The sequence below is a fragment of the Dysidea avara genome, chromosome 7 (assembly GCF_963678975.1).
Source record: "Dysidea avara chromosome 7, odDysAvar1.4, whole genome shotgun sequence".
In the NCBI taxonomy this organism is placed as follows: Eukaryota; Metazoa; Porifera; class Demospongiae; order Dictyoceratida; family Dysideidae; genus Dysidea; species Dysidea avara.
In genome coordinates, this window is record NC_089278.1 from 9,557,709 (window position 1) to 9,585,048 (window position 27,340).

The following is a 27,340-nucleotide window of genomic DNA, read 5'->3' on the forward strand; positions in this document are numbered from 1 at the left end:
CACCACAAAAACTATACATATAGTACTACTGTTGTGGGCACTGATTTACTTTGTTATCTGCAACACTGATCACTTTGTTAGTGGGCCTGCCACCAGAATTGTGTTGGCTTAGTGGTTTTCGCTGTAGGCACAGCACATCATAGCATACTATTGTTATTGTAGCAATTTGTAAATTACCTCAAATTGGCTAACAGCTCCTGTTAACGGATCTTTCTGATCAACAACTACATTCTCTGTTCCTTTGCTAACAGCTTCAAAAGAATAATCCCTTTTAATTTCTATTAGCAGGATAAATATAAATTAACACACATACCAGACATTTTCTTCAGGTTTATTTCATGTTTAAGTTCTGCAATGAACTGCTCTGTTGCTTCCTCTGCAGACAAAGTAGGAGCTTTGCTAGAGCAGACTTCTTCAAATTTTGGAACTTCCTTTTCTTTTTCTTCTACTTGCACTACAGCTGATGGTGCAGATACAGAAGGGTTGAGTGACCGTCTTCCTTTCTTTCCCGCCTTCCTTGCAGCTAGCCGTTCCTCTAACAGTTGAATCTGTAACTCTAGATCTTTGTGCACAGCCACTTCTGTGGTACAATAGTCAGTCAGTAGCGATGTGCAGTACAATATGATCATACCTTTTCTGAGTTTCTCTTCTACTTCATCAGTTTTTTGCTTGCACTTGCTTAAGTCACATGTCAGCTTAAGACAACGCTGTTCTGATGACCGCAACTGGAATTTGGTCTCCTGTAGATTATCATTCTCTATAATGAGCTGTTTCCGTTTTTTCTCTAGCTCTTTAGCCATGGACACTTTCTCGTTCCTAAATCAACCAATAATAAGTGGCAAGGTCAACAGGTTAATAACTTTCAATATACACTTACATTTGGAAGGATCTATTGGAAACTGGTGGCCAAATTTGTAGGGAAGTGGGAGAGGGGAAAGGAAATTAATGTGCTTAGTTTTGAACACCTGCCTATGACCATACACAATCTGGCAAAGCCAGACTGCCAAAGGAGTTGGGCTGGCTATTTTAAAACTGCAAATGCATAGTTACATATAATAAGCGATATCCGCAATAACATTTCTTGATGTTGCGATTATGTTTCGTGTATTATTTACGATGTCACAGAACAAATGGCTGCTGTAGTGTGGGAACTTTGTACAGAAAAGTATTGGGCGAACCGTGTTTCCCTATGATATCGTTTATAAATTCAAAAAGGGCGAAGGTGAGGCATATAGTATATAATGCAATACAAATAAGCCTGTTTGTGTATGAATTTAAAATTCTGGTCTGCTTTCCTTGCAGGAGCATGTTTTGCACTGTCATGGTACGTGTACTACTTCATACCTTGGCCATTTTGTCAAATATGATATCAAATTTTGTCATTGCAGATATCGTCCATTATTTTGTTTCTAAAAAAGGTATACTACTAAACAAGTCTACACACAAGCAACGCTAAAGATTTTTTTTGTGAGAAAACAGAATGACCTACTGATCACACATAACAACTCACTTTAACTGGTCTATCTCATTCTCTAAGAATTTTATGTATGGTTTCTTGGTGGTACCAGAATTGGTGAAAGCATCATAACAACCTTTTATCTGTTGAATTTGATTTCGCTCCTACACAACACAATACACCAGGTATCACCAGGCTGGTCTTCAAACCTGTTGTTCTGCTTTGCTAAGTCTGATAGACAGAGCCTCAACTTCAGCTTTGCTCTGTGATAAGGCTTTGTTCAAGCTTCTAACATATGCAGCATCAGCTATTTCACCGCTGTATCGGCACAGCAGTGACATCAGTTCCACCTTGATGTGGCAGTTAAACTTATTATCACCAGCTTGTGGTTAACTATACCTTGTGCTTTTTGATTTGCTGTCTTGCCACCTGATAAGCCTTCTCCAGTGAACTGTATTTTGCTTCAAAACTGATCAGTTTACGTTCTGCAGCTATTCTTTTATCTTCCACCTGACACACATATTATGTTTCAACATTCATTAACAGTATAGGCATAGGTACCTCAGCAAACAGGGAGTTTCCACTCTCAGCCCTTTCATCACTATCCAATTCCATTTTAAGGTTTTGAATCTCAGCCCTTAGTTCGTTTGTTTCTTCTTGTGCAGCCTAAGTAATAATTATTTACTATAATTATGCAGTGCTGAATAGTATGGAGTTCTGTGAGGTATTATAGTACCAATAAGTATCCAATTTAGTAAATCTTCTAGAAACTGTAGTTATATCTAGGGGCATAAGAGACAACCAAACTGTTTTCTCATATAAATCTGGTGGATATCTGGAAAGTTGGGAGGGGCAAAGAACCAAACTAAATCCCTCCAACTCCTTCATCCAATACTAAGCTATTTTGCCAAAGATCTAGTTTGCCATAAGTTTTCTTCCACCAAATTTTTCTAATAATACGATTTGTGCGAGAGGGATAAATTAGAGGGAGTATTTTCTGCAATAAAATCAACTAACCCGCAAAGATTGGTACCATTCACTGGCTTGCTGTGTTCGTTCATCAACATCCTCCGTTAGTGAAATTATCTTGGACTCCATCGATTCTTTTTCAAATGTCAGGACCTTCACTGCAGTCTGTGAATCAAGTAAGCTCATTTCCATCATTTTAGTCTTCTGTTCCAATTCCCCGATGTATTGTGTCATCTGTGTTACATCCTCATGTGCGTCTGTTGTGCCTTCAGAACACATGTGCAGTTTGTCAGTTAGTTCTTCAATATAGTCAGCTTGCTGAGCAGTTTTTTCTAAGTGGTTTTTTACTTCCAACTGTAACTTGTCAATTTGTGCATTGATATCTGTCTTTTCACTGACCAGAGCTTTCACTTGCTTAGCATGTTGATCTTCCAATTGTTGTAACTTCAACGCGGACTTTTTCTGCTGTTCTTCCAGCACAGCTTCGTTTTCTTGTACTAGATTTTCGTTCAGTTTTAACTGCATCTCTAACTTATGGCGCAAGCTGTAATTCTCTTGTAAGCCATCCTAACAAAATGAAATAACGAATGGACACGCTCATGACGCTTTCTACATACGACTCACTTCGATTTGCTTTGTGTATTCTTTTCTTTGCATTTCCATTTGTTCTCTCAACGTTTCTTGCTCTTCTAGTAAATGTTTTCCTATCTCAGCCGACTTTATGAGCTTTCGCTGAAGTTCATCTATCAAAATACGATCTGGATTTAAACTTGAGTCGTCCATCCTTTCCCTTTTCCGAGATTCGCTCTGCTATATCACTCAACAGAGGATTTGAAATTCCCGGTTACCGTATGAAATAGAACTCTAATTACTCGAAGTGATTTATCATAAATAATCAATATAATTTCTATAATTATACGTACCTGGCTTACAACCTATTATATAATGGTGGTCGGTTCATTAAACATAAAACTATAAAATTTAGCTATAAAGTGTCAGCTTGAGCTTCTATCAAGCTCCCTAGTAAGGAGGATGATCATAAGGGTTATGATGTGTTGTTGGCACACCAGGTTGTGGTAGTGATGAAACTTCTTGATAAGTTGGTGGCAAAGATGGCAACATGGCAGTGGAACTGCTTGCAGCGTAGCTTGATGACTGGCCAGTCTGTCCAGTTGGGAGTGGAGGTTGAAGTTGTGGAATAACTAGTGGCTCCAAAGAATACAGATCTTCTTCTTCTGAGTGGCCAAGCTGTAAATAAGAAGGTCCCTGAAATATTGCAGCAGGCTGAACATGAGGGCTATAACCAGCCACATGGAGTTGATGTGGTTGTATGTTTGTAGGATTTTCATATATCCAAGCTTCATGACGTTCATCCTCTTCACTTCTTTGAGAGTACTGTACTTGGTACTGCGGTGGTAAGGGTTTTCTTGGAGCAGCCTGTTTTCCTTTACTATGAGGCTCTTGTGAGGTCTGAGAAACATCACTTTGAGGAGTGGCACTGGAAGTTGTTGCTGAAGCTCCCTTCCCTTCCTGGTAAAAATCTACAGTAAAAACAATATCGCTATTAAATAAGTCTATTGCAGATGTTGAAATCAATAACCTGAGTATGTTATTTTGGGTAGGAAAGTTAAAGGTACATGCACTTTATTCCTAAGCCTATGAAATTTGAGTAGCTACCATGCAAACAAAACCTTGGAGACAGCAAAATGTTGCTCTTGAAAAGAAACAGTAAAGATCACACAACAAAACACATGACGTATACTTTACCAACTATATTTGTATCAAAGGGGATGTTCTTTGGCCAGAATGATGGTGGTTCTATGGCAATCGTTGAAGACTCTTCTAATCTTTTCTTATCCTTTCTTCTTGCCTTGGCACGCTTGTTCTGAAACCAAACCTGCAACACAACAATACTATGGCACAATATATACTTATTACTCACTTGCACCTGAATTTCACTTAGTCCTAGCTTTTCGGAAAGTTCTTGCCTGGCTTTCATATCAGGATACTTCTCTGCACTAAAAGCTGCCTCCATGGTGCTCAGTTGACGAGGAGTAAATCGAGTGCGGTGCCTTTTGCCACCTGCTCTGTCAGAAGAGTCACTATCAGCAAGGGAACTAGAACTCCCTTGAGCTGAGACAGGCAGTTGCATAATTCTTGATATCTCCTCTACAAGAACAAAACATTATTTTACTGATTAAACTATACACATTATAAACATGTAGCATAATATGTGACCGTCTCAGCAAAAATCCAACCTGTTCGCACAAGCATGTGTATTGAGAAAAACAAATTTAAAAATAATTCGTAAAATTATGCATGTTACAAGAAAAGTATGCAAATTTTTATCGGGCCAATACTCGAAGAAGGAAGACTCAAATCTATACAGTATCTTATTCGCCTGCTTATGTAGAATGAGTTTGAAAATCTTTGTTTCGTTTCTGTAGCTCCAACGGTATGTGTGTCACGTACCTTTGTTTACAATGCGGTAAATGTAAACAAGATTGTCATCATTTCTTCTACTAAACTGCCTTCATATCCATATATGCAAGTGACTACAGGGCTAACACTATACCTTGGCTGATGTGCTAATCCATGGTGAATATTTTAAGCCAAATTGCAACATTGTAGACTAATGCAAATGGAAGTTATGGAAGTTATGGCTGTCAATTGTGCAATACAAAACCATTTCAATATATTTTTGCAATAATATATGGTTTTTATTTCTTGTAAAAATGATGCAACAAACCACTTTGAGAGCATTTGCTTTCCAAATGACAGAAATTTGAACCTTAATATTACTTGGTGGGAAATATTTAAATCCATGATCAGGACACATGATAGTGTATCATGTGGCCAAGTACAACTAGTGCGGATACATGACAGAAAAATGTGCATTTTACAGGAACCAAGAAAACGCTGTTTTCACGCATTCGTAGCACAATAGTGCCTGAACAGTAATTAACCAGTTTTACCGCAGAAACGTCCTTGGGATAGGGCACCTCCTATTCCAAATTTGAGTTGAATCTACCAGCCATCACTGAGATATGTGCCTTCAAAGTTCGTCTCATTTTCTTTGTATTTTTCTTATTTTGCACACTTTAGAAAAATTTCAATAACTCATGCGTGCTGTAGTTGATTGACTTCAAATTTGGGGGGCAGTAAGAATATAATGCAGCACATTTACAGGAATTTTGTACAGATCGAACTTAGAACAACCGAATTATGTGCGATTTTGAAAATTGTAAAAGTGATTTGTTTTTGCCACGCCTACAGGGTAATCTGCTCAACGAAATAACTTGAAATCATTCTGTACATGAAGTTTCTATTATAGTGCAAACCTTTTGTGGTTTGAAAGTACTGAGAGTATTAACTAAGGGTATGTAAAGCAAAACCAAATATGTGAAAAAACCGCAATCGAGATACTCTAATAGATCAGTCACTGAGAAGTAAAAAACGTGTGCAAAAAATTTCTCCAAGTTTCGAACCAGGGGATCTCCACACCTGTACATTTACCCACTTTGTCACTGCTGTCAGTTGCTCACTTCACACTTAATTTCTGGAAACCTCATAAATAAAAGTTCTGGTTTAGCTCACTAGAATGATAACTCATAGATCTATCAGTGGAAATTCTAGAACATTATATGTGACCCAGTCTGAGAAAACCGGTCTTATTGCCCATGTCAATAGAATCGATTTTTCACCCAGGGCACAAAGCTACATGAATAAACTATCTAATTCCACAATCAAATCAACTAGACTTGAGTAGGGCTGAGCGATACTGCCATTTTAGTATCACGATCAATACTAAAGCCACTATTCACGATACTGAATAGTTCACGATACTTACAAATAAGTCAATCATAGCTGGTGCTACATAGCATATTGCTCAGCATTCCTGCAGGAAGTCCTTATACTGTAGGTGATAGCAAACTAGCCACTATCATCATTGTTTACAGTAACAGTTATTGTAACACATGCTTTGAGGTTGTTATGGTGTTCACACCTCTCTGAAGGGGGAAACCAGATGGGTGGACTTAATCATTTACAAGGATTCTTAGCCTATAGTATGTTCACGTTGAGCTGAACCCTCAAAAACATTTAATAACTCATGGATGCAATTACACATGATCCTGAAATTTGGCTCATTTGTAGTACTGCTTGACCCGCTAAAAATATTTCAAAATCTTTTTGTTCAAATGTTTGACATAATATTTATGGCCAATCAAAATTTTCACAAAACATTTCCTATGGGGAAGCCATATAATTACAGTGTCCATTACAGCCCTTTACAGAACTTGTAATGGAGCCAAACTGTACGTGTCTGTTGTTGACACCTTTGCTGTTACCAATAATCATCTGGTTGGCTGAAATGTTAACTCTGTTGAGAAAAAATCCACTTTTAATTTTTAGCCATTTTTTAGGATTCAGCTCAACGTGAACATACTATAGTACTGCATAACAAATGGATTTTCAATGACAATAATGTACAGGCATGGTATCACGATAGTTAATAACAAAATATCGCGATATATCGCTAAAACGGTAGTATCGCTCAGCCCTAAACTTGAGTGGTCTGGTTTTGCTGGCTGCTTTTCCCCAAGCCCAGTGGCGATCCATATGTGCGGTGTGGGGCCTTAATGGAGCTCTGGTCAGCCTGGGGATGACTGTATGTGGCTGTACAGCTCTGTGGTGTTGAATAAGTACCTCTGCTATGAATTTCCTTTAATTTTAGCCAATGTTGAGACCTGAATGGCCCAAAACTTGGCCTAATTCATCCCTATGCCTTCCTTTTCAATTTTTGAACACCCTCTTGCCCGCCGCCTCCCACCCCTTTTGCAGCTCACCTGATACAGTCACCTCGGTTTAAAAACTATCTAAAATGGCAGGAAACTTAGTTCTTGGTTACTTGCACAGTGGATGCTCTGGAAGGTAAGGAATTGGTGCAAAACGTGTGAAAATTTGGTGCACATAGCTTCAACCATTGGCGAGCTACAACGCACTAAATACGTAAAACCGACGTTTCTCGATACTTTTAAATAGGCGATAAGACCGGTTTTCCCAGACTGGGTCACATATATGTGTTGTAATGAAGTGGTCAGAAAAAAATGTGTGTTCTATTAGAGTACTACAAAAATTATGAAAATAGCAAGTGTCTTGCAGCCGTGTGGGTGGGCGACATACTCATTTTAAGGAAACAGAAAATGCCATTTTCATGTATCCGTAGCTCCATAGTGCTTGAACGGTACAATTAACCATTTCTGCTGTGGAAGCTTCCTCAGGGTAGGGCATCTCCCATTCCTAGTTTGAGTCAAATCTACCCAGCTATAATTGGGATACACGCCCCTTTAAAAATTTCTTATTTCAGTTCTTTGTAAATATATATATATATAAGCCACGCAGTCTTTGTAAATATATATATATAAGCCACGCAGTCTTTGTAGTAAAGGGGGAAAAGTTAAAAGGAAGTACCAAGGCCAACCATAGGCTGGCTTTGGAACTTGCAATTACAAAAAGAAGTGATATTCACACAAAACAGTCCAACTGTGAAAACAGGAGCAGCCTTAAAAATCCTGGGTGAAAAAAGTTGTGAAATCAAAGGTGGCGGCCAACAAATGGTTGCAATGATGTTAATACTAATAATTTTTTAACAATGCACAGCCATTATTACAATGTATTAGCAATAACATCATTGCAGCTATTTGTTGGCTGCCACCTTTGATTTCACAACTGTTTTTACCCAGGCTTTTTAAGACCGCACCTTTTTTCACAGCTAGGCTGTTTTTGTGTGGATACCTAGTTACAGTAAGCACTGCAATACTTAATGATGACTGCTATGAATGATTGGACCCTGACTTTTTGGCTGCTGCCTGGAATCTTGAATATCATTATTAAAGTATGTATCCAAGCAATGAAAAACTAGTAAAACACGAGATATGAGTGATGCTACTACAACATAGCCCTGTGGGAAAATGGCCCTTATTGGCATATCAGAACAATTATTTATGTACAATGCCAAAGTACCACAGGGCTATGTTGCAATATCATCATTCATATCTTTTTTTTTACCATTTGGATTCCTCAGATTTCAATACACTAGTTTTATTAAATTTACAGCTACATCTCGATTATCTGAACCCGACTATCCAAACAATATAAGTGACTGCTCTATTAGAGTATTTTGTCATTAGGTGAACGTTCTATTAAAGTAGTTGAACAGAATTCTGTATATAAATGAATGAGCTTCATTTATTCACTTATCTGATGATTGAACTGGCACACAGGTGTTTGGATAATTGGAGGTCCTACTGTATTATATGCATGTGTGACTATTCTATCAGAATACTGAACATAGATGTTGTATTAGGGTGACTGCTTTATTAGAGTATCTCAAGTCTCAAGTGAGCTATGGATAACTAACCTACTTTACATCAGGGGCGTAGCCAGGGGGGGTTCAAAGGGTTCGGACGAACCCCCTTTTCAGAGTTAAGTTTTTTAAATCGTGATACTGGTTAACTAGAACTGAATTAACTTACACAAATCCACTGAAATGGGTAGCTACAGGTCTTCAGGCAGAGGAATTCAAGTACCTCTACTCGCTATTGTGAATGAATTTATAAGAATACACATGTTTACACATGTACACGTGTTTACATGTGCACACCTACGAAATAAATGAAGTGTAAAAGTGCTACCTCAGGTGGCATTCTAAAGTTTTTTTCGAAAAGAATCCATGCAGAATCTAGAAGGCCAGATTCTAGTAAGTTGTAGCACATAGGCATATTTCTGTGGAGATTCTATACTTAGGGCAGAACCCCCCTTTTGGAAATCCTGCCTACGCCCCTGTACATGCTTCCTTTTTAAAGTGATTGGTTCAACTAGAACATTAAGCTATCACTACTGGTACTGCTAGATCGTAAAGGGGCGTGTGAAACGTGCAGCTACAAGTACGGTGTACTAGCTAGTAATATCCATGCAAAAACAGCCGGGCTGTATAAAAGGATGCGCTTCTTCTTGTATTTTACATATCCCCAAAGCCAACCATAGACGGCCTTTGAGGCTTGTTTACAGAAATTATTGTTCTTATCTACAGATAATCAAGACACATGGTAGTGTGTCGTGCGGCCCAAGAAGCCGGCACGTAATTGACAGGAAGAAAACGCAATTTTTGCATCTCCATAGCTCTGTGCTGCCTAAACGAAACAAGACGATTTTTGCTGTGAACACTTCCACCAACTTCAGTACTCCACATTTGAGTAAAATCGCTTCAAGTGTTCCCGAGATATGCAACTTCAAAAATTGGCTTAGTTTCTTCATTTTTTTCTTCTTCGTCTTTTTGTAATCTTACAAAAACTGCCATAAAACGCGAACGCCATATCCGATTGCCTTGAAATTTGGCACACAGAAGGGGGGTATAAAGGAGCATCTTAGTACCAAGTTTGGCTGGAATACAATAAAGAGGCAAAGAGTTATTAGCGATTATTCATGAAAAATAACACCAATATGTTGTCATGCCTACAGGGTAAGCCGCTCACACGGGAAGATGAGTTCAGCTACAAAGAAACCACTATGTAGAGAGTTCAGCTGCAAACAAATCACCCTGTAGAGAATTCAGCTAGAAACAAATCACCCTGTAGAGAGATCAGCTAGAAGAAGTTACCTTGTAGAGAGTTCAGCTACAAAGAAACCATCATGTAGAGATTTCAGCTGCAAACAAATCCCCTGTAGAGAGTTCAGTTACAAACAAATCACCCAGTAGAGAGTTCAACTACAAACAGATAACCCTGCAGAGAGTTCAGCTAGAAACAAGTCACCCTGTAGAGAGAATCCTGTAGAGAGTTCATCTACAAGCAAATCACCCTGTAGAGACTTCAGTTAAATTTCAAGTCACCCAGTAGAGAGATCAGCTGCAATAAAGTAATATATGTATTATATATATATATAATTTGTACATATACTGATAAAATCAGAAATAGTTAAAGTATTTAAAATCTACTTCATCTTTTTCTTTTTCCTGTGGTAAAGAAAAAAAGATAGGTTAAAAAAGCCCCAAAGCCAGCCTATCAAATACAAAAAGAAGTGAAATCTAATCCAAAACAGCCAAGCTGTAAAAAAAGAGTGTGGCCCTCAAAAAGGCTATGGCGAAAAAATGTGTGAAATCCAAGGTGGTGGCCAAGAAATGGCTGTGATGGTAGGTTAATGGTAAAAATTTTAATAACAACAATTCAGGTGAATTTGGTGCTGCTTGGTCTTGGCACAAAATTCACATGAATTGTCGTTATTAAAATTTTTACCATTAACCTACCATCACAGCCATTTCTTGGCCGCCACCTTGGATTTCACATATTTTTTCACCATAGCCTTTTTGAGGGCCACATTTTTTTACAGCTTGGCTGTTTTGGATTAGATTCTCTTATCTGTACAGATACAATGACGATGATATAAGTAACTGTACCGATCCAAAGCCAAAGGATCTATACAATAACCAATTAGCTGGCTAACACTGATAATTACTGTATAGCTAATTTGATTATTCATGGCTATATAAAGTTGTATTATAGTGCTAGTATTTGCAATAGTGTTTTATAATAAAGTAAATTTGGCCAAGTTAGGTATGCATGATTGTCCATTAGGACTTTTATTTTGCAGTGACTGTTCTATTAGAGTATCTAGATTTTTCATGCAAAACATGATAAGTTGCAGTTGCTCAACTTTTACAAAGCAAATTCTGCACCTTTTATGCTAGAATACGATTTCCAGCCTGCTGTCACAAGTTTTGCTAGCATAACACTTACTATGATAATTATGATGATGACAATTGGTGCAACTATAGGTATTAATTGTAAGTGTATTTGATTACTTTTTTAATACTCTAATAGAGCGCACAGATTTCTAATAGTACATACATAGATACTCCATTGGTAGATCTATGAAACTTTTACTATTGAGTAGGTTTTAGCTATATAGAATATTTTAAGCAAGGTCAACAGCTATGATAGCAGCAGCTCAGTGCTAAAGGATTTAGGTGTTCATGCAAGATTTTCTTTTTTTGACATTAATGTTTTCATGCACCTTTTTTCACCCCATGATGACTGCAGTTGTTTGGTTTTTGCCTTGTAACTCTATAGCTGTCAATGCGATTTCTTTTAAACCACAAAAGGGTTTGAGTTACGTTGGTTATCCTATACGCATAGCGATTTTAAAGTTCATCCGGTAAGCGGTTTACCCTGTAGGCATGACAACAAGTTGACCTTTTTAATGCAAATAATTATTGTCCATAGCTTTATGAGAAATATAAAAATTAGCACCAAACTTGGTACATGATTTTGTAGCAATATGTTTTTAAAGTGCACCAAAGCTCAAGAAAATTGAGGTATGCATTTGAATTTTATAATGGTTTTTGTAAATTGTGTGAAAAGAATAATCTAAGCCCCCTAAATGAAGAAGTTAAGAGGGCTTGGTATTTCATGATTATGTTCTCAAATTTGCTATGTGGGGTACTGAGGGTGGAGGGCATTTACAGTACAAAAATGATTCCAATCTGAGAAGGTAGCACATGCGTGTTTTCTTTCTTCCTGTAAATATACTCACAGTGTGGCACAACAGCTTTTTTGGCCACACGACACACCACGTGTCTTGATCTCTTATAGCAGCATAAGTGCTTTAAATAATTTTGTGACATCTAAATACTGAAAGTACCAAGATGGAAATTTAACACCTCAATATGGTTTTGTTGCATGAAGGTAGATAAAAGGAAATGCAAGGCACAGAGGGCAGACACTCGTAGGAACCCCAAAAGGCTCATACAACTGGTGAGTTCGTCATTGTGGTTAAAAATGGTGGTCATACGATGATGCGTTATTTAGCTTTCTAACCTTACAACTATGGTTGGGCTCACAGCCAGGCAGGCAGGCAGGCAGGCAGGCAGGCAGGCAGGCAGGCAGGCAGGCAGGCAGGCAGGCAGGCAGGCAGGCAGGCAGGCAGGCAGGCAGGCAGGCAGGCAGGCAGGCAGGCAGGCAGGCAGGCAGGCAGGCAGGCAGGCAGGCAGGCAGGCAGGCAGGCAGGCAGGCAGGCAGGCAGGCAGGCAGGCAGGCAGGCAGGCAGGCAGGCAGGCAGGCAGGCAGGCAGGCAGGCAGGCAGGCAGGCAGGCAGGCAGGCAGGCAGGCAGGCAGGCAGGCAGGCAGGCAGGCAGGCAGGCACAATATGGACACGCATGGCGACACAAGGTGGGGTAACTTAATTCTTACAGCCCACAACTACACATCGATTAAAAGTGTGTTCACTGGGCTACTTGAAGAAGGTTAAATGAACGCTGTAACTACTTGTTAGGAACCAATGAACAGCAGCGAGTCACGTCTCCGTGTTTCAAAATTCTTGCCACGTGTTTAATTTTGATTATGGGTTTACTAGTACGAGTCATATATGGCCTGATAGAAAATTTAATGGCAAATCAAATGGAAGTTGTTGCAAGGTGATAGAAGCAACCACCATCGAGTTATCAACCATTTTATAAAGGTATGCAAAGGGTTTGCATGTTTCCTTACCGAAAAGTTATTTTTGCAGCTAGTTTTGGCCTCACCATTTAGCCAGAGGAGGTTGGACATGATATAGGCACTTCTGAAATTTATTACTGTTGATCGCATATTTCTAATATGCGATGAGGAGTCGCGAGGAGTAAGTGATAGAAGAAATGCTTAGCAATATTCACACCACGTTACCTTGTACACAGCAAATTCTTATTGCAAGGCGAGTGTGCGAGTTTCTAGTTCTCTGTTTGATTGTCTGTGAGGCCAAGCTAGCAGCGTCCGCTTTTCTTTTTCAATACCCTGGGAGGCTATGTTAGTATGCACATTGCTTTCTTTAACAATTATTGTGCTAAAATACATGTACATAAGGTATTCCTATAGTAGTTACACAACTTCAAACGCTTACACACGTGATCCTCGTAGATTTCTAGGGTGATTTATGTGCCTGGAGTAAGGTATGTGTATTTATTAAGTTTAAATCCAGTTTTCTGGATTATGCAGGTTTAAGGAGTTAAGTCAATTAGGGATCACTTACACCTGCAGATATACTAGTCCCTAATCTGCAGGTGTAGGTGACCTTCCTTGTTTCCCCACTTTTTTTTTTCTATCAAACTTGATATTCCTAATTTTTCCTTATACTTGTTTGTTTACAATATTATTACAACTGGTGAAACTGTGCATACTGCATCATAAGAAAGAACGGTGCCTGAGTTAATGTTTTCGTATGAACACGCACCCCAACTATCAATTACTGACTGGAAAGTGAAGTGGCCATCATGCATCACTTTCAGCTATGCTATGCTCAGCCCATTACATAGTGCTACAAATAAAGAACAGTAGGAGAAGCTTCTCTGCAATCAACCAGTCACCACGAAAAATCCAAATGATTCACAAGTCCCAATCGTCAATTACTGAATCGAAAGTGAAATGGTCATTACACTTTGCTTTCAGCCTGTTTCACAGCGTTACAAGTGAAGAACAGTAGGAGAAGCACCTCTGTGATCAATCCAGCCTCCATGGAAAATATGGATGAATCCTGTTACAAACATAGCTGGGAAGCCATCATGTTACCACGAATCAACACCTTGAGCTGTCAAGAAATGGGACTGTGTCCATGATGTGTGCATTGTACGTACTGTGGTATGCCAAAAAGCACCTGTTGGGCTGAAGCAATGTCAAGCAGTGAAAGAATCAAGCCTATAGCCTTAGCTGTTATCGAGTTATGCTTGTCTGAAGGCGTCAGGCAGGCGCAGGCAGTTAGTTGGTCAGTAGAAAATTCTATTGAATAAAAAATTAAAAAAATTGTAGCAATCTATTGGAAGTATTTAGGGTCGTACTGAAGGCACTTTTGGGCTTGGTTATACCTAACCAATACTGCCAAAGCATCAGGAGCTGGTTTTTGGGTGATTTTTTTTTTTGGTCAGAAAACCCAAATCTCCATGATCCTAATATACTGTACTGCCATACTGTATGATACATGGAATCTAAAACTGAGTCTCAGATTGTGTTCTTACTCAGACAACCTTGTATGGTTTGCACACAGTAACTTTATTACTACATGTTTCCCCTACTATGGAGCCTGGGATTTGTTTGGCTACACAAGAACCCTTACAGCTATCCTACCATGTAATAATCAATTTGTAACATGAAACGTATTTTCTATCCAGAGGCATCAGTGACTGGTGAAGTGTATATAATAGTTCTGTAAAGTGTAGCTGCTGATTTATAGCTATGCAATCTAATAACTTATTACTGTCTGTGCTGCTATTACTGTGTGACACAGCCTCTCTCTTTAACCAGTCCAGGTAGATTACCTGTTATATAATGATAGCTACTGAAGGTTCACTGAATAGATGACAAATTGATCACTTTAAGCACCATGTGTACTCCATGGTGCTTTCCTTGTTTAAGGGACAACAAAAGAGAGCAAACACCCAACATATACAGTATCACATGCACCATTGCACACCACTAAAAACTTCCTTCTAAATAACTGAAGCCAAGCTCATATCAAGGCTGGAGGAATCACTGAGAGCAATGAGTCTGAAGAATTGCTGGCATGAATAGCTACATTAAGTATTAGTAGGAAATCTACAAGATCACTTAACATACAAATTGCTTATACGATTAAGAATAATTGTTACTGAGAAGATGCTCCAGTTTTGTATATAACCATTATGGCTGTATTTTGCACTCCACATCTTGCTAAATCATGTTCGGTAGTGAAGCAGTATTGTTTTTCCACCAGTGAACAACACATTTACAAGTACACAAGCTCAGTTTTATAGCCAACCTTTCAGTGATGGTAGGACAAAACTATGTACAATTATAAAAACATGAGATGCAAAGATTCTTCATACTGATGATGTCAAGAAGTATGGTACTGTTCATATTCATCCCACTACCATACACGTGCTCTTTCTATACAAAGCTGCCCTCTATTCAGCTCACTACCCATCTGTAGTGGTCTATCAAAAGGAGTGGACTTCATCACCTTGACAGTCTTTGTGAATTGGCAACTACATGAGAGCATCATTATGATACTATGTACCATATTCTTCTTACTGGAGCAGGGCTATACCCATAATGGAACGTTTGCATCACACAATGGAACGTCACAGGAGAATTTACATACTTTGCATACACTAGATTGTCAACACTTAGATTACACAGCTGACCGTAAATAATTCATGATATGTGACTGGCTGAACGAAAACTGGTTGGTTTAAATCAATAAAACTTATACACCATCAGATTTGCCTGCTCATGGAGAGTAAGAATGTTGGAATGGCCTTCTTGTTAGTCCACACAGAAGAGTACAAGGAAAGCACTACTATACCTTGATGGATTTGCCAGTTTATGGTGATCAGATTGAGTTAAGCCCTTTCTTCGTTGCTTGTTTCAGTTGTGAGTTATGATCAATCAACTAAGTGCCTTAGCTGTGCTGTTGCTGTACAAATTGAATTTATTGCTGTTCTGACTGTCTTGCACTCTAACCTCAAGACTGAAACTAAAAAGCTGAAAACTTTATGCCAAATTTCAACAACCAGATCTATTATGATCAAAATTTACATAGCCGAAGTCTGCATTATGCATTAGGCCTAACATTGTGTCCATGAAAGAGAATGAGACATGATTGTATATCACAAAATAATCATGATAAATCCATCGTCCTAGGAGAGTAATCTCCTAAAGGACTAGTGTAGTGTGCTTACCAGTCACTGCATTTATTTGTAAACAAGTGAAGCCATAGAAGGATAAGTGTTGGCTAAAACCTGGCACCTATGTATGCAAGCATAACAAGTGGTGTGCAACAATGGTACACGATAATAGAAACCATTGTAAAATTGGCTTGCATATGGATAATGGTCAATCATTGAAAATGACCATGTAATCTAATTTTGTAGTAATTCACAGGTACCAAATCCAAAAAAAGTTAGAGATAGGGACTACATGGTGACTTTTAAATTTGTCACAAAGTAATGTATTTAAACTGAAATAAATACACATTGCATAGATTATATATTATGATTCTAAGTAAAACTGTTCTGGAATCCAGTTCTAAGAGCAAAAGATTTAAAGCTGATCTATTATGTGGCTATTCAGCACATATAATTTGGTGAGTACAAGCTTATCAATCTTTTTTTATGCTGTGACTGAGACACAACATAAAAAAAAATTGATAAGGCTTGCACTCACCAAAAACATATCCACTTATATGTGTGTGTGAAAAGACATAAACTTGCTAGTATGATGCATGCGACAATGTCACCACCTTATGATGAAAAATAGCATAGGGCTGAAAAAAGAATGGGATTACTCAATTAGCTTTATAACAGCAAAACCGCCTGCACAATTATTACTGGGGTCTTGATGGAGAATACCTCGCTGGTATCACAACAACTGTGCCAGAGCCACCACAACAATTGGGAAAGGTTCAACCTTTCCAATTCTTCTGACATTGTAGGCAGGACAATTTGCAAATGGAAATAAATACCACAGGCAGACACACCTATGCATACGCTGTGCTTCGTCCTGTATCACCTGTAATGTGCCATGTTGCAACAAATGAAGGAGTCCTTTGCTGTCAGGTTTATTGACAAGGTTCACTAAACTTGCTAAAAATAAGATGTACAGCGAACTCTTATCTATCTCAACTACATTGCAGGCCACAGAAACAAGTCGCAGGCTACCACACACTCTGACCCAGGCAAAAACATAAGTGGTTTGTGGCTATATGGAAACTGTAAAGTGCTGCTCTACTTTGTCAGTTGCAGCTGTGCAACTTTCAATTTTTCGCTGTTTAAAAGTAAAGCAGCAACTCATGAATTGAAGTACCAGTTCTAATGATGTGTGTACCAAGCATCACTAGTCATATAACTACATTATGAGTGGAATCACAAAAGGTTTATAGCATAAAATCTCTTATGCTATGTTCTTTCTTCTTAGTTACGTGACTAAGAAAATTTGAGAGACATGTCTGACACTGCAATTATGGTTGAGCTGTGTTGCAATTGCAAGGCAGACCCCAAAAATACACTACACAAGACAGATGCAAGTAAATGAGCCTTATCTACAGAATAAAAATGGCGGAAAATAGTGGGGGGTATTTTGTACAGAGAGGTATTGGGAGAGGTAGCGTTTCACTATGATAACACTCGTATGTTCACACAAGGGTGAATGTGAGGTATATATACTTACCTCCAGTATGAATGAGGGTCATTTACTACATTTTTGCACTGCCACAACACATTTACTACCTCTTACCTTTATAATCCAGTACAAAAACCACAAAAAATGTTCAGTCTGATGACTACATGAAAAAGTACCCACACTATTGTCAAATTTGACGTCACATTTGCAGATAAGGCTCATTGCAAAGGAGTTGGTGTAGGTATAGCTCAGCACCAATATACTTTAATGTACAAAAAAAAACTAATGGATGAAATAATAGTAATAAGCCATTGTTTATAAAGACTGATTGATTTACTTCATAATCATGAGACGCTAATTGGCTAGCTATAAATAAAATTTTGCACCAATGAACATTATAGAGCTTCTGTGTGGTATATAAGTAGTTAATTGCACACAACAAAGGCAATCGCATATTAGACACATTCTAATGGTTATAGCATAATCCACAAACAATTGTCACTAAGTAGATGTAAATTAACACACAATAGAATTAAAATAGTTAAGAATGATGCAAACACTTCATTACTTCATTTTTGATGTCAGCTAAAAAAAATGGGAACATACAGCCTTTGATGTGTACATGCATAATTCATTAGTGCTAATTTACTAGACCACAAATAGAGTAGAATTATGGTTACTGCGTGTGGTACCTGTTCGGTCATCCTTCTCTGATTTCCTTTCTGTTGACATCTCAAAAATCAAAACCATTCTTTCTAGAAAGAGAACACAGTAGTGTCACAGCAAAGACACAAACACACCACTCAGGTTACCAACATCCTTCTGCCCATGTAGATAGCTATATACGTTTCATGTGGTGCGTTTGTCTATTACTTATATTATTTCAACCACCAATTTACCTATGCATGCAATTGATTTCAATATGGTTAAAACATGAGGTGATAATCTGATAATACCAGCATCACTGTGGCCGCACTGACATACTAAATATAATCATTACTTAGTTACAGTGGTAATTAATTGTGTGCAAGATCTATTAGCTAATTCTTGACCTATTCCGCTGATACTAAGTACTGATTTTATTGTATTCTATTGCCAGTACGTACACCACCCCTACGCAACTGGCATCCCCAGTAGCGTCGAACAGACCAAACTGACCGGGCAACTAAGGTACGGTTTATAGCCCCAAACCACCCCAGTTAATAGCTAACCATACGTCTGTACCTCATATCCAGGTATCGTATTCTTCTTATTATTAAACAACTAGGAATTAATGAGACGGCATTAGCACCACAGGCACCAGTCCTTGCAACCCACGTCGGGGTCGAGAGGGATCACACGAGAGCAGACTTTTAATGAGTAGTTTACGGTGTTGTGTACTATGTCGGGTTCTGTTGACGTTCCGAAAGCTGTGTTAGTTCCACACGGCAAATCTCACCCTTTCACGCAGAGAGAATGTATATTGAAAGAACCCGCTAAAGTTGGAAGGTCTTTGGTAAAAACCAAGATTCAGCAGAATAATTTCATTTTTGATTGTCGAGTACTATCCAGAAACCATGCCTTGATTTGGTATCAAGACAACAAGGTAACTATGATTTTTAGAAAAACAAAGCACAAAGCTGAAAATAGCCTTTCTTTTATTTAATGCGCACCCCACTTTAGTTCTTTATACAAGACACTAAGAGTAGTAATGGGACGTTCGTTAATGAGAGGAGGCTGAGTCCTACTGGAGAAGAGAGCAGACCTATGGAACTAAAATCTGGTGATGTTATTCAATTTGGTGTCAACGTAGAAGGCCCCACAAAAGGTAACATTGAATTAGGCAATTTGCCTGTTTTAATCATATGTTAATAGTGACACACGGATGTATTATTGCTATTATTAAATTGAGTATTAATGGTCAAGATTATGTTGGGTGAGCATCGTACTGTGTCAGTAAAGCAATTTAATATTTTAATATTCTTTTAGCCCTTCAACACATTCACTACCACAGCTCACAATAGTATGTGCAATACACTTGTTTCTTAAAAAAATGTTTTTAATATCCAAGCAGGATCCAAATGAAAGTATTAGTGAATTAGTAAGAATACTGGAAGTCAGTAAGGATTTTCTGCAATACAGATTATAGGATTCTTTTTGCAGACAGCTTTTTTGAGGGAGCAAGACCTAGAGAATAAGCTAGTTCACATGCATGATGTTATTACTAAAGCTAATGTGGTTGCTAAAGAGAACTTATTGGTGAGATTTCATTGTAATGTGATATAAAACAGTGAAATATTTTTGAAGATATATAGAGTTCCCTAATACTACATATCCTTTACACATATTCACACACTCATAGCTTTTCGACACCCCTCTGGAGGCATTCAGTCTGGTTGTATTGTCAATAAACCATACGTATTAATGAAGTCAGATTTTTAATTATGGTGACTTCAAGCAATATTTTATGTACCATAGAAACATACATTAATGTTTTGTGTTGCCTGTGACGTTGCTATATGTTTAATAGGCTGTTGTAAAGGAGGATCACTTACTAGCAAGAATGAGAATGCTGGAGAATCAGATCCAGGCGTACTCACAGGTTGTCCACCAATTACCGCACTATCACTAGTAACGTAACCACGCTAAGATGATATTCCAAATTGTGCCCACTGGGAGTGAGATGAATAATTCATTAGTGTGTTTATCTAGTGGCTTCTAGGTAGCCTCCTACATACTAAACCATCCTCTGCTTCATGTTTGTGGATTTTGGGTACTAATTGATGTGGTATGGTTTCAAATTCACACCTGTTGTGCAGGCTAGTAAATGAATATGAATGATGCAATAACTGGAATCATTTTTTACCTGAATTTTTTCCCTCCCTCTTGTAAGGACTTAAGCGAAGATAATTTAAAGGTTAAACTAGCCGAGGCATATGAAGAACGTGAAAAGTTTGAGATAAAATCAAAGGTACGTTTTTGTTTGCAAAAATACTTTGTCCACTTTTTAGATCACACTAGAATACTATTCAAGGAATTATTGAAGAAAAAGGTGCACTAAACTCACAGTATGAATCAATAAAGGTCAAGAAAAAGATACCTTTATCACACAAAAATTATGAGCAACGTGTTTGTTGTACAGCAAGAATATGACAAGGCAGAACAGGAATGTTCCCACTACAAGTCATTGTATGAAGACAGTAGGCAAGAGGTATGTGTACAATACAAAGAAATGGTGACAAGTTAAGGAATTTCAATACCCCTTTGTTTTTGTAGCACCTGCTGGAAGTAGGGAAACTGAACGAACAGTTGAAAGTTCTTGAAAGACAGTGTCAAGACCTAGAAGCAAAGGTAACAATAGTGTAATCAGATTCTTTTTACAAGACGAGACGACTGCTGGCTCCTGTAGGCTCCTGTAGCCGTGTTTACAAATTAGTTCACCCGAAACAGACACAGCAAGCTATCCGCAACTAGCGATTGGCAGCTGTTGTGGCAGCTGTTGTTGTAAGCGTATGGCCAAGCTAAGCGATATGTCTTGTCTTGTCCTAAAATACAAGCTGCCCAAGTACAAGCTACCGTCTCTGGTTGTAAGGTGGTAGTAAACAGCTGTAATGTTCTAGTAGCATACTAAAAAGCGTTTCTATTTTCATTGTTCATAGCTTAAAGAGGAGAAGGATATGGCATCAGATACTACCAAGTCATTGCAGATGGAAGTAGCCACCAGTAAAGATAAACTTACCAAGACAGAAGGTGGGTGATGTTGTAGGGTGGCTGGTGTCCCCAGCTGTGATTTGTCAAGACTGATTATGGTTTCACAGACTGTGGGTAAAGATGTAGAGATGTTAGTTGACCAAGGTAGTCAACACGTTATATTCTGGTGCAGCCAAACTTATTGCACCTGGGTGCTTTGGCTGCTGTAGTATGTTCACATACCTGTGATGTGTGCATGTGTGTATTTCTGTATGTGCTGATGCACAATGAATTTTGGGAATCCATGACTTTCAAGGTGGCCATTTTACAGCAATGCATACAGTAAGACGAGACTTCACAAAGATCTGGTTCTTATGGTAATAGGCCAGACTGAAATCTGGTTCTTATGGTAATAGGCCAGACTGAAATCTGGTTCTTATGGTAATACATATATAAAAATGTAACTCACAAACTGTGTGTGCATGTATATTTCGATATTGCTAGTAGTGATCAATTCTCAATCTGTATGTGTGTAATGCAATTTATGGTAAATGTGTGTGTAGCCAATTTGGAGGAACTTCAAAAGGAGTATGAATCACTAAAAATAGAGAGAGATGAACTAACCACTAGTCTATCTCAGGCCACCTTAAAGATAACACAAGGAACCCTCCACATAGGTGTGATCAACTTCTGAAGCGGCATAGTTCATTTGTGTTGCTTTTTACAGAAGAAGGTGATGATGATGAAGATGACAAATACATTCCATCGCCCCCACGTTTTCCGTCCCCGCCAGGTTTTGGAAGTTTTTCTCATCAGGAAACTATTATTCCAGGTGGGATAGTTTGAAATATGCGTTACCATCTTCTGAGCTCTACTCGCTATTTTTATCTAGGATCTTTATCTGATTCTAGTTTTGGTATGGTCTATGAAAGTGGATTAACAGTACTATAGATCTTGATTCTTGTACAGGTGAATTGCTTGTGGGGAAAGTTAAACTTGAGGAAGAAGTTGCTTTGTACAAAGGTACATACTTGTTATCCAGGTAGGTTTTAATAAAAGTGCTTTTTGTTTAGAAAAGATTGATAAAGCGTTGGGGATGATAGCAAAGTTATTGGCTAACCTGGCCATTGTAAATGGTACTACATTATTAGATATTCCATAATATTTAGTTGTAGCCTTTCAGCTTGTTGTAAACATGAGGAAGAGGAAGTAAGAAAGAGAGGCATTGAGATTCAACAACTTAAAAGTATAGTAATGCTTGCCTTCTTGTTCTCTGATGATAAATACATTATACAGAATTACTAGAAGAGAGAGAAGAATGGATAGGTTAGTTTGTTACTATGAATATAATATACCAGTTATCCTTCTTCTGTAGCGGCTGCAAAGCAGAAGGCATCTGAGGAAGTGGCCACCTCACACTATTCTCCAAAGTAAGTAATCCCCTCATTTTAAACTTCATGAATATTCGTATCAGGCACACTGAACCAAGTAACATGGATGTGAGTTTTAACTCGCAAGCTGAAAAGGTTAGTTGATAAATATTTTGTGTTATGGTTACCTGAGAACTGGTATGGTCATAGGTGGAGAGTGTCAAGCAGCCAAACAATTCCTCACCTGGCGGCACAGAAGTGCCTGTGGTAAACAAACATGTGTTGTGGGTGTGTGATGTCATAATTAGCTTTACTGTTTTCTCACAGCCCTTGACGACTGTTGCAGTACTGATTTCTATTGGAGTTGTCATTGGCGCAGTCATTGTTGGCTACTTCTTCTAGACAGTCCCATGTATCATGAAACCATATCATTTCATTTAAAAGAAATTAGCCATAGCTGTAGAATGATATTATCTGAATATGCATAGTGTAATAATGTGAAATATCTTTTGACACAGTACAAAAACAAAAAGGTTGACAGTTCCTGTCATCTGGTGTGTAGTTTACTGACATCTTCGTATGCTATCCCATCTACTACTCTGTCCATTGTTAGTCTCTGTGTAGTAATCATAATATAGTTGAGTCTAGCATGGTATTGGAATATTACCTCAGCTAGTTTGACTGTAACCGAGAACTTCTTCGTGTTAATGGCCTCCAGGACAGCCTTAGTACCTCGATAAGCACCATTAACAACCATCACCATTCGTCCTAGAAAGGAAATTCAGGTAATGTAATACTTAGGTTGTATCAGACATCAGTGGTCCTACTAGAACTGATGTGAAATTTTGTGATGGGTTTTCTTCAGATGTATTAAAAAAGCACAAAAATCTATTCCAGTTCAGGAGTGCATAAAATCCCTTGTTTGAATGGTGTATTCTATGTAGCTTACAACATAGAGGTATAAAGCTGAGCTGTACCTATTGCTGGAATGACTGTCTCAAGATGAGCCTGGTCTATCTTCACCTTGGCTCCGGTGTCGAGCATGTTCACTATTCCAGTGTAGCTGTCCTCCAGCTCCTACAGTAAAGTGTGTATGTTACAGCTAGTAGATTTGAATTGCAAGAGGTAAGGCAAGTGACAGACTGAATTCATACAAAAAAGTGACACTCTGAATTCATCAAATACAACATGTACAATGGTCTAACTCGTTGCTGCATACAATTCACAAACAATGTAAGCTGTGATGTACTTCTGAGCTGAGAAACTTGCCCATTGCAGACCTGTGATCATGTAGCACAGCTTAATGGCTAATTAGCTCAGCCAAAATATGAGTCATACAATCAAAATTTGACACAACACCCACCTCAACGACACCTTTCTTCTTGTAGAACTTCTCCCCTAAACTCTTGTTGACAACCTTCACCACAATACCCTGTAGTACATAAGGTCCATACTGATGTGTAACATCAGTACAAAGACTCACCTTAGTAAGCCAGTTTTCTCTCCTATTCTTCTTCTCTTTTCTCAATTCTTCCATCTGTGGTGTTGATAACTTATAGCTTTACATTCTAGACTGTAACTACTTACCATCTTAATCTCTTCTAGTGCACTAATCTTCCTCTTCTTACTACTGAAAATACGAAACAATTAATACTAGGACACTCGGTGGTAGACAGACATACCCCTCTTCCTTAACTTGTGGTTTTATTGCAGGTTTTGTCTGCTGAACTCCTGCAACTTTGAAAACATTCATTTCCATTGGTCTATACAAAACATACCCATCTCACACACATGAGCAGATATGAAACTTAACTGACTTGACTGGGATAATTTTGGGTCGTACAAACCCATCTTCTTGCTTGCACTCAAGTTCTTGTTTTATTGATGGAGGTGGGATGGCAGACAGCATAGGATCAAGCTCTAACTCTTCCTTCTTCACTCCTGAAGTATCTTCCTCCATGTCCTGAGTGGCACTGCACTCCTTGTTCTTGGACAAGCTGAAGGTAACTGTCAACACATACCGTTAAACACTCTTAACATTCTACTCAGCTAACTTTTAACATCATCATCTTTCTGTAGTTCTGTGTATATGGGTTCATCTGTGGGGTACTCTTCATTAGCACGTTCTATCTGCTTTTCAATGAACTTCTGTAATCTTTCCTCATCGTCCAAATCCATTTGTTTCTTTTTCTCCATGGCCTTGTTGTAATGGGTAGCTAATTTTGTAGCAAGATGGTGGATGTAATGCTTACCGCTTGTCTTTTGATGGTCTCAGGATCCCTATCAATGTACTTGATAAACCATCCTTTCGGAGTTGGTTCAACGTCACAGATTCCTAAGATAATACAATAAAATAGCTTTTTCATATATACATGTAGTAACATATTTTGCATGGCTCTGGTACACAAGCACACACACACATGCATGCACACACACACACACACACACACACACACACACACACACACGCCTTCAGCCACTGTACTGTGCTAGTCAGCACTCAAGTGCTATCAGTCAGCACAGACAAATCCCCCTGGGGCAGGACTAGTAGAAATATCTGAATGGACAATGACGTTACAGCTGGGACGGCTACTTCCCTAGTTGTCACCAGGGACACACACACACACACATACACACTGCATACCTGTACGTCCAAGGAATTTTACAAATCCAGTGAGACTCAACCACTATACACAAACAAAACAGCATACTATGAGGTTTTACTCTAATAGAACAGTCTCTCTATCTTATTAAATATATGGTCTATATATACACATACAAAAGCTTATTTTGCAGTCACCATTGTAGATTCTGCTAGGATGTTTTTGAAGTATTAAGAGTTCTTGTGTGATGGACAACCACCACATAACTATGAAGCACTTGACTACGAGTCCTACTGAAAATCCACTCTTTATCTAGAGCCTATGATATTTATAACCCTAAACTAAACTGTACATGCAGAGGAGGGTGGAAGCGGTTTAAGCACCATTAAAATGAATTATGCAAAATGCTCGTTTTCTTAATCGTGTTAATGGTGTAACGAAGTATGGCATCATTGTCTTGTTGAAGAATTATACATACCTGGTTAGTGCAAGCGTACTACGCATGAAAGTGTTTCATCAGTTTTGCACTGAAAACTAAGTGATTTTACAAAACAAAGTACATCATCGTAATGCTTACACTAAGTACAATCTAAATATCTAATGATCCCCACTGTTCGCTAGTTTTGTATTGCAACTATTGAGTAAAATTCTATAATAAACAGAGGTATGCAATTAACGTAATATTTTCGAGCAGCACTTCCACCCTCCTCTGCTGTACATGTACATTAGAACATGAACTAAATTGGAAACCAGAGGAGGTTGGTCCGTCATCAAACATCTCAAAACATCTTATGATCTCAAAGAAATTTTTAACCCATTCAACCCAGTATTGATGTACCCAACACTTTCTGTGTCTTCTAGCTTTAAAAAAATTATGTTCACTTCTTGTGAATGCAACAAAAGGATTTCATAATAATGATACCAATTTCAAATTCCATGTTGGGTTATGCAATCACACAGCAATTAGTGCATTAGTACAACCAACATTGGAATCTGTCATGGCATCATTGTGGCAACCAACAAATCCTAACAAATCCTAACGTAGTGCAACGTTATTGACTAGTGAATGGGGATTGTACATATAGTCAAGCACCATAAACCCTTTGGCTGATCAACCCTAGCATGAATGACCCAGCAAAATTAATATTGGTAATGTTACTATAAAGAGTATGTAGGTAGTGTGTCCACATGCCAACAAGTTTATTGCACCAATACACGTCTTCATGTATTACTCTTAGCTAGTACTACACTCACCCTGGTGGCATTCATGTGAATGTGTTCCTTATTCTGAATGTACTCATTGTATATAATATTGCAGTGAACTCGTCTGGTACCTGAAATAATATGTACATTTAACTGACTTTGAAACTTACTATCACCTACCATATCCTCTTTTTAAAAGATCCAAAAAATCTCTCAGAAATTCTCTAGATAGCAAAAAGGTAGAAATTATAGAAAAGGTTAATAATACGTTCTTACTCCGAATAGCCACCGATATAGCGACCAGGATTTTCAGCAACAAGTAGTAGTTGTCTCTGATGAGACTCTGACGTCATGTGACACTTAAATCCATTCTGTTGTCAGTGTGAAAATGACTTTATCAAGATGTTCTTAAATAATGCACACTCATACCTGATCTCGGCACTGCTTCTGGCACACCTGACAATACCAGCGAAGTTTCTGAAGTCCTTTAGTCTTTATGCGATTAGCAATCGCCTTGGGTGACATAAATTCGTGTTTGGGCATGGCGACTTCTGTGACGTTCGGATGACTACAGTGATTCTAATTATAAGCGCTTAAAAATATTTAGTTAGACTTCTTTAGGCGCTTGTAGCAGGACTTATAAAGTCTCGAGTACGAAGGCATGCACCTTACTATATCACGTTCATTCGATTAGGTAAGAATCTTTGTATGAGAATTCGGTGCACGTTCTGATAGAGACTTTGGAGGATGGTGATGGCAGAAACTGGTATGTTTCTAATTGAATGGGTCGGGGATTTTTTTTTTGCACTCTTCACAATTTTAGACATATTGTTGACTCCTTGTATTTACAGGCCTAGCCTTCTCACAGGTCCCAGTGGGATAGCACTTATT

General features: G+C 38.4%; 4 protein-coding genes across 7 annotated transcripts; 1 reads left to right on the forward strand and 3 right to left on the reverse strand.

Annotated features, from left to right (window-relative positions):
• Positions 1-12: 12 nt before the first annotated feature.
• Positions 13-3,295, reverse strand: LOC136259923 (protein Spindly-like). Its single transcript, XM_066053493.1, has 10 exons — positions 3,050-3,295; positions 2,474-2,992; positions 2,018-2,122; positions 1,856-1,966; positions 1,666-1,806; positions 1,511-1,620; positions 632-816; positions 314-580; positions 178-251; positions 13-121 (listed from the first exon to the last, which is right to left on the reverse strand). The coding sequence occupies exons 1-10, from the start codon at positions 3,206-3,208 to the stop codon at positions 26-28; spliced, it is 1,767 nt and encodes a 588-aa protein (XP_065909565.1). The 5' UTR covers positions 3,209-3,295; the 3' UTR covers positions 13-25.
• An 8-nt stretch (positions 3,296-3,303) lies between these two features.
• Positions 3,304-18,967, reverse strand: LOC136259944 (homeobox protein vent1-like). Its single transcript, XM_066053520.1, has 5 exons — positions 18,829-18,967; positions 18,297-18,359; positions 4,368-4,594; positions 4,193-4,322; positions 3,304-3,966 (listed from the first exon to the last, which is right to left on the reverse strand). The coding sequence occupies exons 2-5, from the start codon at positions 18,352-18,354 to the stop codon at positions 3,446-3,448; spliced, it is 936 nt and encodes a 311-aa protein (XP_065909592.1). The 5' UTR covers positions 18,355-18,359; positions 18,829-18,967; the 3' UTR covers positions 3,304-3,445.
• Positions 18,946-23,213, forward strand: LOC136259921 (sarcolemmal membrane-associated protein-like). Of its 3 annotated transcripts, none has more exons than XM_066053489.1 (23): positions 18,946-19,189; positions 19,267-19,411; positions 19,459-19,519; positions 19,573-19,606; positions 19,655-19,699; positions 19,747-19,842; positions 20,114-20,185; positions 20,477-20,554; positions 20,605-20,667; positions 20,726-20,794; positions 20,860-20,934; positions 21,243-21,333; positions 21,837-21,950; positions 22,001-22,105; positions 22,166-22,189; positions 22,243-22,296; positions 22,347-22,409; positions 22,457-22,519; positions 22,570-22,599; positions 22,649-22,703; positions 22,748-22,799; positions 22,854-22,910; positions 22,971-23,213. In XM_066053489.1, the coding sequence occupies exons 1-23, from the start codon at positions 18,986-18,988 to the stop codon at positions 23,043-23,045; spliced, it is 1,725 nt and encodes a 574-aa protein (XP_065909561.1). In that variant the 5' UTR covers positions 18,946-18,985; the 3' UTR covers positions 23,046-23,213. The 3 variants fall into 3 exon arrangements, with proteins under 3 accessions (XP_065909561.1, XP_065909562.1, XP_065909560.1); XM_066053490.1 differs by having other exon boundaries at positions 19,658-19,699; XM_066053488.1 differs by having other exon boundaries at positions 19,573-19,699.
• Positions 23,037-27,045, reverse strand: LOC136259935 (DNA/RNA-binding protein KIN17-like). Of its 2 annotated transcripts, none has more exons than XM_066053510.1 (15): positions 26,879-27,045; positions 26,726-26,820; positions 26,630-26,673; positions 26,501-26,580; positions 25,288-25,330; positions 24,896-24,978; positions 24,698-24,842; positions 24,461-24,650; positions 24,326-24,406; positions 24,231-24,270; positions 24,127-24,180; positions 24,007-24,075; positions 23,621-23,720; positions 23,311-23,411; positions 23,037-23,259 (listed from the first exon to the last, which is right to left on the reverse strand). In XM_066053510.1, the coding sequence occupies exons 1-15, from the start codon at positions 26,990-26,992 to the stop codon at positions 23,191-23,193; spliced, it is 1,308 nt and encodes a 435-aa protein (XP_065909582.1). In that variant the 5' UTR covers positions 26,993-27,045; the 3' UTR covers positions 23,037-23,190. The 2 variants fall into 2 exon arrangements, with proteins under 2 accessions (XP_065909582.1, XP_065909581.1); XM_066053509.1 differs by having other exon boundaries at positions 24,231-24,273.
• Positions 27,046-27,340: the final 295 nt, after the last annotated feature.